The 14,243-nt window shown below is 36.6% G+C and overlaps 2 protein-coding genes across 2 annotated transcripts in view; both read right to left on the reverse strand.

Annotated features, from left to right (window-relative positions):
• LOC101741150 (oxysterol-binding protein-related protein 3) overlaps nt 1-1,704 on the reverse strand; it is a 56,777-nt gene extending 55,073 nt beyond the window's left edge. Inside the window, exon 1 of the mRNA XM_038017930.2 lies at nt 1,353-1,704. The gene's annotated coding sequence lies outside the window, so the exon portion shown is untranslated. The remainder of the gene's footprint in view (nt 1-1,352) is intronic.
• Nucleotides 1,705-4,538: 2,834 nt separating this feature from the next.
• Nucleotides 4,539-13,239, reverse strand: LOC101741295 (lipase member H-B). The gene is made up of 4 exons (XM_012690248.3): nt 12,626-13,239; nt 7,180-7,327; nt 5,864-6,004; nt 4,539-5,641 (listed from the first exon to the last, which is right to left on the reverse strand). The coding sequence occupies exons 1-4, from the start codon at nt 12,726-12,728 to the stop codon at nt 4,960-4,962; spliced, it is 1,074 nt and encodes a 357-aa protein (XP_012545702.1). The 5' UTR covers nt 12,729-13,239; the 3' UTR covers nt 4,539-4,959.
• Between the last annotated feature and the right edge of the window lie 1,004 nt (nt 13,240-14,243).

The following is a 14,243-nucleotide window of genomic DNA, read 5'->3' on the forward strand; positions in this document are numbered from 1 at the left end:
TTATAATCATATTTTGTTTATTTATTTTCGAATCCCATTACACTGAGATCTTTTGATGTACAAAGTACTTTTAGTGTTTTATTTTTTATGTTTATTTTTAACTAGCGACCCGCCCTCGCTTCGCTTCGGAAACATTAAAACACAAATGAAACCAAAAAAAAAATTTAAAAAAAATTCAAAAAAGTAGCCTATGTTCATCAGGGACAATGTCGACTTCTAATGGAAAAAGAATTTTTCAAATCGGTCCAGTAGTTTCGGAGCCTATTCGAAACAAACAAATCTTTCCTCTTTATAATATTAGTATAGATAGGTTTTTAGTCAAAGTATAATAATTATAGGAACAATGGTTTTCTTAAGAACTTTGTTATTTTTTGTTTGTACTATCTATTGATTTTAGGTTTTAGTAGTTTTTGTTAGCGTGTGTGATTAGTTTATATCTTCATTACATTCTTGGATGAATATCCTCACGACCTGACTGGTGTTAAGTGGTTACTGATCCTGACGATGCTAAAATGTGAAAGCCATGACCCTCCTAGTTATCTCCACCTTTAAACCACAATGCATGACTGCTCTGAATAAATCATACCAACGACAGTGCTATATACCCATACAGGCTTATAGTACAGTCTACCGCCAGTAGATAATGAAGACTTTTGCTTATAAAGACTGACTACTTCAATTGAGCAGTTATGGAGTAGCCCATAATGAATTGGTGATTGAAAAATTATAAGGACGTTGAGCTAGTGCAATTTCATGCTCAATAAATAATATGAGATTAAACTAAATTTTTTTGGCATGAATTGAACATAATTCATATTTATGATAACTCTTATCATTACATTTGTATTCAAATATACTATTACAGATATCATTATTTTGCTTCGTGCTTATTTTCAATTGTATTACTAGCTTAATAATTATAATCTGAGTTCGTGAAAATTTAAATTTTTTTAAGTTCACTAATTATTAATAAAGTATTTGAATAATTAAAATTTAATAAAGTGTAATTTGTATTTGCCATCGTATGATGGACAGTCTCTGGTTATGGAGTTAATTTTTTAAACTTTAATGTGTAATCTACTAGGGTTTCTCTAATTATTCAAACTGTGTACATAATGTGTAACCTTGAGAGAAAACCTGTTCTTTAGGTACGTAGTTCTGTAGATTTATAGATTTTAAACGTATTTTAATGATATTTTTTTGTGTATTTTGTTTGGTAATAAGCTGATATAACCATCACAGTGCATAAGCCAGATGTGTCTTGTTAAATGGTAATACGAAACTTCCAAAATTTTGTGGCATTGATCGTTACTTAAACGTGTTTAACAACAAAAAATAGGCAATATACTTACGTAAGCACCTTCAAATAACACACGGAACACAAACATCACAGTTTTAATTGATTTTAGCTCACTATCGAATATTTTATTACTGCAGACGCGCACTTAAAATTTAATATGTATTTTATTTATAATATAGTGTTGTGTTGCGAATACATTGCGAAGAAGAGTCAGAAAAAAATATTGCGTGCGTAAATTAATTTAGAAGGAAACCCGCGAGAATGAAATACCATTTTGAAAGATTGAAGTAAAGATCGTCAAGGATTTTTCCCCTTCTTGTTTCTTGGCACCTTGCGTCATCCGTTGCGGCATTTTGACATTTACTCGTTACATACTGACTTTGACAACCATTAATTTGACATTTGTTTTTTTTATTCCATGTTATAGCTCAAGCGAATAGAGTCCACAGCTTAGAGTATACATTAGCTTGCTTATGTATACTCTAAGGTCTACAGTTTTTCTTTTGCCAATTGCCGTACTCCAATAAATTAACATGCTTTTTTTGGACACACTACCTGAGTGAAATAGATGGATGTTGTATTATTGAATGTTTATTTATTTATTTATTTATTTATTTAGACACCAACAGCAATACACACAAAACATTCAAGCTTAAAATTATCATGTATAAAGTTAAGTACTGGTATGTAAGCCAGTTACAGGCATGTACAGCAATCTCTTAAAACACACTATGACATGTTACAGCAATTTTACAAACAGCGAAAAAATAGGATAAATTTAAATGTTAACAGTACGACATAAAAAAAACTTGAATGCTGTGAATGTTGATGAATGAATGGTGATAGTATCTTGTACTCAATATTATCGGATCAGTTGATATAGTCCAAATCTTGGTCCAAAACTTCAAAAATGTCGTGCAAAACCTCTGTCTCCATTATATTAAGTCACCTGACAAGTTCCACCGTAGATTATATACTTAATATATTCGAGAAGTTCCACACAAAAACTAGTGTTGGGTAAAATTTAATAATGTAAATACTCATAATACATAATGTAGTATTTTTAATTTCATTTTTGTAGTAGCACTCCTTTTACTTTTTGAGACATATCGAACATATGATCTAAAAGAGAACATATGGTCTAAAAGAATCGTTTCAGAATCAGACCGAGTAATAAAAAACCTTGATTTCAAGAAATAATATTGATTCACTATACATACTCTATTCCAATTACAAAGTCCCATGAGACATATTATTATGTTATTGTGTGTTTTAATTAATTGTATAAAGATTTAGATTAATTGTGTATTTATTAAATGATGTTTACGACAGTGAACCAAAAAATGATATTATTTCGAATTATGCGAAATGTGAAGAGTTACGTTTTAAGAAGTGTCAAAAGGGACTTCGTAATTGGAATAGAGTATAGGTTATAATAATAATAATAATGGTGGCCCAAATGTAAAAAGCAGTCTTTACTGGACAATGCCCGTATAGTTCGCCAGTTTCTCACCCAATAGCCCCTAACGCTCCGGCCGATTGTTGCCCACCTCGCCGGAGTGTGTCCTGCCGTCTTCTCAGGCGAGGCAGTGTTCAATACACATAATAATAATAATTACATTTATTTACTCCACAATACAAATAATATGTGCTACATATTTTATTTTATTTATTGACTTCACATTTTCCAACCCCATGTAGCGTTTTTGTCGTCGTCGTGGCCTAAAGGATAAGACGTCCGGTGCATTCGTATCTAGCGATGCACCGGTGTTCGAATCCCGCAGGCGGGTATCAATTTTTCTACTGAAATACGTACTTAACAAAATGTTCACGATTGGCTTCCACGGTGAAGGAATAACATCGTGTAATAAAAATCAAAACCCGCAAAAATTATAATTTGCGTAATTATTGGTGGTAGGACCTCTTGTCAGTCCGCACGGGTAGGTACCACCGTCCCGCCTATTTCTGCCGTGAAGCAATAATGCGTTTCGGTTTGAAGGGTGGGGCAGCCGTTGTAACTATACTGAGATCTTAGAACTTATATCTCAAGGTGTGTGGCGCATTTACGCTGTAGATGTCTATGGGCTCCAGTAACCAGGTGGGCTGTGAGCTCGTCCACACATCTAAGCAATAAAAAAAAAAAGCGCAAAGGTATTTGCTGTTCACTTCACGCGTAACCCTCGGTTCCACGCCTTTGCTAGTGCTTATAAGAAAGGTTTTTTTTTAAACGAATTTCTTTTTTTTTGCCCTTGTATGCAGACGAGCATACGGCCCACCTGATGGTGAGTAGTTACCGTCGCCCATGGACTTCAGCAATGCCAGGGGCAGAGCCAAGCCGCTGCCTACCGCCTAACGCGTTTGCGGTAGATTTTGCCTGATTTAAATGCCACGTAATGTAATGTAATTGGTTAGAGATTTAAACATAATGAAATAAATCCTTAACATGTATTTAGTTAAGTACTGAATTCCGCTGCAGATATTTCCACAAACTTATGTTTATAAACCTCAAACGAATAAACCGAAACCGCTGCTTGTTATAAAAGTAATTGCGTAATGAAATCACATTTTGTTTGTGGTTAGGAAGTATGCTATTATTATTATTACTATTCTCGCAACAGGGGTTTTAAAGACGTTTGATATTAACATTTTTAATTTTGCAAAAAAGTCTTTAATCAAGTTCGGTACGAGTGGTTTTAGTTTCAAATATTAAGTGTATTATGTATGGAGGCCGGTGCCTTGAGGTTCCGTGCGGAACAGAGATAACGCTCTACTGAATATAACAGATAGAAACATAGTGAACGGAGCTGGGTTGAAAAGTTTAATATTTTTCTTGACATGGATTTAAAAAAAAATCAATATTGAAAATCGCAACTATTTATTTTTATTACTATTTACGTAGGAAGCGTATCTTTTCTTCTTAATTTAATATCCTACTCTATTTTTTATATCACTACTATTATAATTTTTTAAATCTTTTCCACTTGCTTTCATTTAATTTCATCCCAGTTGATTAATGTCTCCAATTAATCATCATTTCATATCAGTCCATAAAAATTAGAAATGACTTAAAAGTCTTAGTTACCAGGTCATTAAATCCCTTTAAAAAATCCACTTGCTACTGTGGCGCCAACATAATTGGCTCCCTTTCAGCGGACTCTCTGAGATGATACTCCTTACTTTTGCCCTCCATACGCTTCTTCTTTAGTTCAACTATAGTATTTTCAAATAAAACACAATAGAGCTTATGACAAATTTTAATCAAAAGTAAGTTTATGAGTATTAATTACATAGATTAAACGCAATTGGTATGTTGCCAATTTATTACATAATATTACCCGCGTATTCGGTCAAAATATATTTTATAGTTAGGTACATTTTTGGAGTTGATTAATTAGTAGTCGATCAGTGTTACTTTTCCGGGCGGGTCACAATAGCCCCAGTAGTCACCACTATCACCAGTAGTCACATGAACTTATAAAAATTTCGTGTAATTTATTCCTTCAACGTCATATAAGTAACGGTGAAGGAATAATGATGAGAAAATGGTGCCTGCTTGCAGGATTTGAAACTTGGCTCGGTCGCATCACTTGTGACGAGTGCCCCGGGCGTATGAATAAATCCAGGACGAATTCTATATTTCTGTATTAATTTATCACAGTTTAAGTGTACACTAAAATATCGTCACCATTATTGATTTCAGTAATCGTCCGCCAGTAAACATTGGCCTCTATCAGTCCTTTTGCCCCCAAGAAGTAAGGATACCCCTTACTAGTCGATAAATAAAATATGCCCAGCTTACTCTTGTCAGGACTCAAACCCATTGTATTAGTGACGAGAGGCTTGTTGTTATAGCACTGAGCGTCCCTCGCTTGCTGCACACTATCACACTTCATACCTATAAATTTACCGGGATTCTTTAAGGCGGCAACCCAAAGCGCGAGCACCCTGAAATGGCTGCAAGTTGTCGTACAAGGGTAAAGGTTGATGTCTGAGGGTTGGTACTCCCCGCCGTTGACGTAGAAGTCGACGTGGCCCATTCTGTTGGCCATACCGTACCCGTCTATGTTCGTGTGCACGACCTGCACGAAGCCAGCGTCTGACGGGTTGAGTCTGTCGTCCGAAACTAATGTCCTAAAACACGGGCCGGAAGGCTCTAGAGCGACGATAGACGATACGTTCCTTCCTGTTATGGTCTGGAAGTTTTTGGCTATGTAGCTGACCGTTTGGGCGCCCAGACTAAACCCTAATAATTCTAGCCTGGAAGGGTCTAGGCCGTAGTCAGTTAGCTGGACTAGGACTTCGGCTACAAGCTTACCCACTGGTCTCATGAGGCGGCTTGCTCTGGAAAGGAGTTTTTTTTTAAATCTAATGCATTAGCGCCATGATGGAACTATCTTAATACTATTATATATACCTGCATAGGTATGTACAATGACCCCGCTTTTTCTGCCGCGTATATTCAATTTACCAACTACAATACTTTACTTACTAAATAATTTATTTACTACCAAATCTCATGCCAAAACTAAGACGGCTGAATCGTGAAACTATAAATTAACTCACAAATGGTAATGCACAGTCGAAAACCTCTGGTTGTCAATAATTATGACATTGTACCCCAGAGCTTCGTACTCGTTCGCGAACATCATTGAAATGGGGAAACTGGGGCTGTCGAGATACCCTATGGCCAGGAGGAGAGTTTTCCTGAAATTTAAAATGTTTTTAAATTAATATCTTGTGCGCTTTTTTTTTCTGTTCCACCCTTCAATGCGAAACGCATTACTGCTTCACGGCAGAAATAGGCAGGGTGGTGGTACCTACCCGTGCGGACTCACAAGAGATCCTACCACCAGGAATTACGCAATAACGTTTTCGTAAATCATAAACACATATCCATATTTACGGTTTAATTTCGCGTTTTTTATAGTCAGTTATTTCTGATATTCCGTGCGTTTTGTGTGAAAGTTTATAATTATTTTTATGGCAAAATAGACGGTAGCTAGTACAATATTCAAATATCGACAGATAACACCTTAGTCGTCTATCATCATCATTATCATCAGCCCACAGTCGTCCACTGCTGGAGATAGGCCTCTCCCAATCCACACCACTGACCACCACAGCTCGGTCTTTGGCTCTTTCCCTCCATCTCTTGCTGGGCACCCTTCGAAGGTCATCGCACCACCTAGTCATCTATGAAGATTTCGAAATATTGTATTTAATATATTGACAGTAAAAAGACGAGATTAAGCCGTAAGCCATAAGCAGTTCTAATTGTATTTTAATGACAGGGGGTCGGTGCGTTTTGAATCTGCCCCTATAATTGCTGATGTCCATGACCGATCTCTTATAATTATGTAGATAGACTGTAGCCTCGTCTGCCTGCGGATACCACAATTTTTTTTTGCCAAAAAGCTGAACGATCTAAGATTCAATAAATATTCCATACGGTGTATGGAACAATTGTCTAAACACATGTTATTACGGATCCTCCTGATCCGCTAACGGTGCTTTTAGGTACCATAAGCACCGGTCACCGTCCTCGTCGAACCCATCACTTGCGACGAAGGGCTCGACGAGCCAATTAACCCACAGACACAGCCTACTGAGTTTCTTGCCGGATCTTCTCAGTGGGTCGCGTTTCCGATCCGGTGGTAGATTCTGCGAAGCACTGCACTTGGTAGGGCCAGTTTTAGCACCACTCCGACTTGAGCCCCGTGAGCTCACCTAAATGTTAGGGCGAAGCTGATATAGCTTCTCAAGGATATCAGCATAGGTAGGGAAAAAAAATATATATATCTAAGCATCAGTTTTCGTGGACCTCTTATATGCTATTCGATAAATTTATAAATCTTTAATTGTTAACAGCAGCTCTATACCTTTTAAAATTGATTCTCGGATCCTTGGCTATATTCCTAGCGTTCCAATATGAGTACTTGCGCCGGCTTCTCCCGTTCCCCTGCACCACGAAGGACAGGTACTTCAGCTGGCTCTTCGGTATGATTGCAGGCTTCGTGGAGCCGGGACCTGGAGTCAAAAGCTGTATTGGATATTTTATGGTGTTGGTATAAAATGCGTTTTAGATATATACTAGCTTTTGCCCGCGACTTCGTCCACGTGGAACAGTTAGTTTGGCATAACGCTAAATTTTACCCGCCTCTTCATTTACGTAGAATATCAAACACTTTCACAAATAATGTTTTATTTTAGAACAAATTTGGTTAGCATAAAAAGCGTAATAGAGAGCCAACCTTAACATATAGATATATTATGCTGTCGCGGACTTTTTTTAGGTCTTTTAAAGGGGAGCAATTCTCTCCTACATTATTTTAGCGAAACTTTATCAGTTTCCGCAGCGTACGCAGTGGAAGTTTTCAAAGGGGAAAAATCCCCGATTTTGAAACATTCTTTATTGGTGCTCCGCTTGCATTGGTCTTAACGTGATGTTATAGCCTATCCTTCCTCGATAAATAGTCTATCTAATGCAGTGCTGCTATTCACATCTATTTTGTTGATAAGATAGTTCTAATACGACATCATACAGCAGAAGCATGAAGAAGAAAGAGCGGAAGCAAAAAAACTGGCTAAAATCTAAGCTTCCCCATTATTTAAGTCTGCTGGGGCACGTCTATCCCCACGATGTGAAGTAGGAAAACACTTTAATTATACAGTAGATGTTTCGTCATAATTCGGATCTGACCAATGAAGCGGCATGATCACGATTCATTAAGCTGATCGTAATCAGATCACGGAATCACTCCGACCGTAATGAGTTAAGATCAGAAAACATAAATGAGGCAATGATTTCGCGTGCGCAATGCATTACTATAATAATCGTGACCAAGGAATTTTAACGAAATGCTCTGTTAGTGTGAGGAAATATATGTTGAGGAATTCAATTGAGGCTTTTATAGACGAGCTCACAGCTCACCTGGTGTTAAGTGGTTACCAGAGCCCATAGACATCTACAACGTAAATGCCGCCCACCCACCTTGAGATATGAGTTCTAAGGTCTCAAGTTTTTTTATTTTTTTTTTATTGCCCTTGTAGGCAGACGAGCATAAGGCCCACCTGATGGTGAGTGGTTACCGTCGCCCATGGACTTCAGCAATGCCAGGGGCAGAGCCAAGCCGCTGCCTACCGAGTATGCCTATCAAGTATAGTTACAACGGCTACTCCACCCTTCAAACCGAAACGCATTACTGCTTCAGGGTAGAAACAGGATGGTGTACCTACCCGTCCTACCACCAGATATATATCACTATATTAATCATAATGTATGGAATTTAATATACGCTCCATAACATGTATAATCTTTAAGAACTAAGACTTCTTTTGTCGGCGCGTTTGGCATATGGCCTGGGAGAGTTTAAATTTTAAAAGAGATCGATGAATAAGAATGCTTCAGTAATCATTATTTCAATGCCGATATGTGATTATCGATTAGTACAATATGTAAAAAATAATATCGTTTTTAATCGATGCGTTCATAAATAGTTTATATGATCGACTTATAACTTTGTGTTGGTAAGCTTTTCGTTAAGTATAATTATATTGTGGAAGGGTATTTCTGGTTACGGTTCTCACATATAGGCAGGATCACCGACCCGTACAGAGAACATTTGTAAGTGTCACTTACATCATAAGCTGACATAACTCGTTATGATTACGAGGAAATAATGCACTTTGTATTACAATTACTATGTTTTATTGTGGGAAACTTTAGATTCTTCTTTTACACGTAATAATCGTTTTACTGGGATTTGATACGTTAACTGAACAAACATGGTATTTGTGGTCGATTGATGGTACGTATAACGTGACTACTATCTATCATCATCGTAAGAAATGAGGTCAAAATTGCAACAAACTAAATAAATAAATAAATAAATAGTAAATAAATATTTACTAACAATCACGCCACGTTAACTGGTCCCGTGGTAAGTTCGTAAAGAACTTGTTACAAGATAACGGATATAAATGTAAGATTTTTATTATACACATACATATATTTAATATACATCCATAGCCCTGGAAAAGACATTTATATTTATCATACAAATATCTTTCCTTGGCGGGATTCGAACCCGCGACCCCCTTGTGTAGTGACCATGTCACTTACCACTACACCAGACGGCCGGGCCGTTCAAATTGTAATTCAAAATGTATGTGATTCTACGTCATTTGTACCATATCGAGGGGTGAAAACCTGTTTTTGGTTTAAGCGATGTTTTTGCAATTACATTTTATCAATTAAAATCACCGAACTGATGTTATTGATAATACCAAATAAAACGCACCTCTAATTCTTCTTTGTCTCCACCTTATTCCACTAGGTGGGGTCGGCACAGCGAATTTTTCTATTCGATTCTCTTCTATGAGCCGTCATCTCAACACTCACTCCTCTCTCTCTTATATCATTCACACACTACATCTATTTCTTCTTCGGTCGACCTCTTCTTCCTCTACCTTGCACTACCATTTCAATACATCTCCTAGTCACATGCATTTCCTCTCTACGCATCACACGCCCATACCACGCTAACTATAAAACGCACCTTTAATAAAAAAGATAAATATCACGTATCAAGCGAAATGTCGCTTAACTCAAATAGCATTTCACCCTTCGATATGGTTCATGGGAGGTGCTGCGAGGATTTACTGAACCGTATTCCCGACAACTCGTAATTACGATTGCACCAATCGCATCCACCGAACCCACTCCCGGTCATTCAGGTAAATATTATTGACAATAATATAATAATATAAATTAAATTTGAATTTGAAGTCGTCGTGGCCTAAAGGATAAGACGTCCGGTGCATTCGTGTTGAGCGATGCTCCGGTGTTCGAATCTCAGGCGGGTACTAATTTTTCTAATGAAGTACGTATTCAACAAATGAATGAATGAATGAATGGGAAAATCAGAGAGTAATTGGTGATGCTATGGAGGAATTATATCTGTAGGCATGCTATAATTAAATGTTTTCAATTTGTACTAAAACTGATTTGACGTACCCGACCTTGTTTCATGGTACATGTGTTGCGCCATCTAACAATCTAATTGTGGCTTGTCGAAATATTAAGGTATTCAAATGCCATATTTTTATAGTTAGCTTGGCAAATGTTTATTATTTTTTATTGAAGTTAAGGTAGTCTAATTTTGTTCCGGATCCTCCTGATCCATTAACGGTGCTTTTAGGTACCACAAGCACCGGTCACCGCTCACCCGCAAGCGACGGGCTCGACGAGCGAATTAACCCACAGACACAGCCCACTGAGTTTCTGGCCGGATCTTCTCAGTGGGTCGCGTTTCCGATCCGGTGGTAGATTCTGCGAAGCACTGCTCTTGCTAGGGCCAGTGCTAGCAACACACCCGGTTTGAGCCCCGTGAGCTCACCTATACGTCAAGGAGAAGCTGATGATATAGCCTTTCAAGGCTATCAGAATAGGTAGGAAAAAAAAGAAAACCCTTCCCGGAATAATAACTATAGAGTGGTTCAATTTTATCGGATATTCTAATAAAATTTATGAATTTTAACCAAAAAAAAGGAATATAAATTTGGATTTGGTCAACATGTAGATATGCAGACATTACATATTGGTATAATAAATAATCATTAGTATATGTAGATAGATATATATCGGTCTTATTCGTGAGAGTCCTCGATACATAAATGGTCGGTGTCTGCATTAGGAGCATTATTTCGACTCTAAGCTCGAAAAATGAACTTATCAAACTCAAGTAGAACACAATCTGATTCACACACAACAACGATTCAAGATCGAATGTTGTAAACAAACATTATCATTATTCTTGCCTTGTTTTTGTTTTAGCGAAACATTTGGCAAGGAAAATCCTTGAATTAAACTGTCTTTTAAAAAAACATTTCATCTGGTTTTTTTTTCGTATGTGAAAGACGTGGTAAATAATGCTCCTTTTGAATACGCTTTTATTAGCTTCAGACGTATGTATGTTAGTATGTATGTAACCTCTAGACGAATTATCTTAAAAGAAGTTAATTTGTTATAAAGATGAGATATGTATATGAAAATTTGAATATTGAAAGATTAGAAAGAACATAAGAAATATAAAAGCATTTTGAAATATTGAAATATAATAAAGATAAAAATAGTGGTGAAGCAATAGCTTTAAATGTTGTTTCTCTTTATAAGAGCAACTCAATTTGTGCTATAGTTTTATAAGCTAAACTGTATTTTGATGTAAATAAATGTATGTAACGGAATCTTTGAACATGATTTTGACCCCCTTCAAAACGTCGGATTAACTCAAAATTTGGCATACTTATTAAGGACCGATGACAATTTAATATTAAAAAAAAAATTGAAAAAATTTAAATTCAAAAAATGAAAAATAAATATTGTTTAAAAAAAACTAAAAACGCTTTTATAGAAAATCCAACTAAAATATAGAACATAAATTTTAATTAAAAATAGTATAAGTAAAAATGATTTTATTGTAAAAAGTTATTTAATATTTCTATAAAGCGTTTTTTTTTAAGTTTTTTTTAAATATTATTTTTGTACAGATTATACATGTTTTTTTTTGCACGGGGATACAGTCGCGCGCTTTTCGCGTCGAGCGGAATTTGGTGAATTAAAAACGAACTAAAACCTTCAGTCACTGACCAACCCGCGTCCGACTTGCCATCAGAGACTTTGTATCTGATGGCAAGTCGTATTGAACCTAAATTGTCTTGTGAGTCGGCGCGGGTCGATACCACGACACCGCCTTGTTGCCTGAGTGAATACACTGCTTGTAGTTAATTTCTTTGAAAAACGTTGTCAGCACTTTTGACAGCTTTTGAGACCGCAAAATTTACTACAAATTGTTTGAAGTATTCGGTGTATAGCTATTAACTACGTACGCCTAAAAGCGGAACAAACAGAGGGTAGACAGATCGATCTGTTCTTAACAACCTTCTCCTTGCTTGGCTCCGCTCATTACTGAGGGTCGTGACCCCCGCTGCTTCATTCTCTCATGTATTTTTTTTTTATTGCTTAGACGGGTGGACGAGCTCACAGTCCACCTGGTGTTAAGTGGTTACCGGAGCCCATAGACATCTAAAACGTAAATGCAGCCACCTATCTTGAGATATGAGTTCTAAGGTCTCAATATAGTTACAACAGGTGACCCACCCTTCAAGCCGAAACGTGCTTCACGGTAGAAATAGGCTGGGTGGTGGTACCTACCCGTACGGACTTACATGAGGTCCTACCACTAGTACCTAAGCTCCATACAAATTTGAGTTAACTTTAACACGATGTAGATGCGTATCAATAATAAAAAAGCAGTGGAAACATACAAACAGACATCATTCCCGTAGGATATCCAGTCTCACTCCTCGGATCCATGTTGGAAGATAAAGCCGAGACTAAAACGCAATAAATGTATAAAATTCTATACATTTCGTATAAATTTTCATTCACAAATAGGTAATTGAGGTCCAAAAACAAATATTGTTACACAAAACTATCACAATGCACGCACGAACCGCATTCAAAATGTATTATTTTTTTTTGCATTTGTATCCATAAGTGTTTCGGCATTAAGTTGATGTAATTGCACTGATCTTATTGAGTAATAATTGTTCATTTGTTAAGAGCTTCTAAACCGACACTAAATATTATTGATGATTTTTACGTGTAAAAGTCTTTAAGGTTTGTCGTCAATAATTAAATTTTATGTGTAGTTCCCGTAATAACAAAATGAATTTCACATTTACATTTTTAAACAATTAACTAATCCATATTATCATCATTCTCGCTAAATGCATTTTTTTCTCTCATTCATAACGAAATGAGAGCTTATTACGTGTTTATTTACGTAACAAAAGCGTTATAAAAAATTAAACAATTTCCCGCCACTTTTATCCGTAGGCAAACGCGTAAGCGACTGTGCGGCTTAATAGTAACTGACCTCGTTGAACACGGCAAAGGAAGTTGATATGTCTCACATGACAGTTTCCTTGACACTATACAATTCGTTCCTATTGAAAAAATCAGTGATGAAAATCAATATTTATATAAAATCCGAAAATATGATGTAGTCGTAGCCAATTGAACTTCAAGTGGGTCGTGACATTGTCATGTTTTTATTATGATGATGTGCAGAAGAGCTTGTGGACTCCACAAAGCGATTGGCGCTGCTCAATTTGAATCTAATCGATAACTCACTCGCTATGGTACAGCTAGACTGTTAGCAAATCCCACCCTTCCTGGCTGAGCCCTTGCTCGCCCATCTGCCCTGGTAAAACTGGAATGGCCTCGGGGCCACCAGTAATCTCTCAAATACAAAAAGGTACGGCTGGACTAGACGGCCGAGCTTTTTTTTTATTGCTTAAATGGGTGAACGAGCTCACAGCCCACCTGGTGTTAAATGGTTACTGGAGCCTATAGACATCTACAATGTAAATGCGCCACCCACCTTGAGATATATGTTCTAAGGTCTCAGTATAGTTACAACGGCTGCCCAGCCCTTCAAACCGAAACGCAACCTAAAGTAAAACACTTCTCGTAGAAATAGGTAGGCGTAAGGTACCCAAATATTATAGAATTTATAAAAATGGTTGGTTAGAAAGTTCTTAATAGAAAATATTCGGATCATTGTACTGGTTTTATCAATATGTGTTAACGCTTTTGTTAGTTGCTATGTTAGTGAAAATAACAAGCCCCACAAAAACTAATGCCATTTTTATTAATTACCATTGTTATTATCGACCATTTCAATATTCCTAATAAAAAATACAAATATTTACATTAGTCTACTTAATTATAAAAAGCATGATAGCATAATATGTTTCGAGAATTATTTTGGCTTCTGTTTAACATTCCGCCTTTAAACGTCGAAAACAAATACATATTTGTAAAACAATGGATACATTTTTGGCACATTCCATAGGTAATTAATTAATGCTATCGCTA

The sequence above is a fragment of the Bombyx mori genome, chromosome 20 (genome assembly GCF_030269925.1).
Source record: "Bombyx mori chromosome 20, ASM3026992v2".
In the NCBI taxonomy this organism is placed as follows: domain Eukaryota; kingdom Metazoa; phylum Arthropoda; class Insecta; order Lepidoptera; family Bombycidae; genus Bombyx; species Bombyx mori.

Excerpts from the sequence above, each read along its gene's own strand:
- LOC101741295 (XM_012690248.3), bottom strand. The coding sequence starts at position 12,728 with ATGTATAGAATTTTATACATTTATTGCGTTTTAGTCTCGGCTTTATCT. Across the intron at positions 6,005-7,179 it reads CCGAGAATCAATTTTAAAAG|GAAAACTCTCCTCCTGGCCA; the intron begins GTATAGAGCTGC and ends TTTAAATTTCAG. Across the intron at positions 5,642-5,863 it reads TCGACTGTGCATTACCATTT|AGCAAGCCGCCTCATGAGAC; the intron begins GTGAGTTAATTT and ends ACTCCTTTCCAG.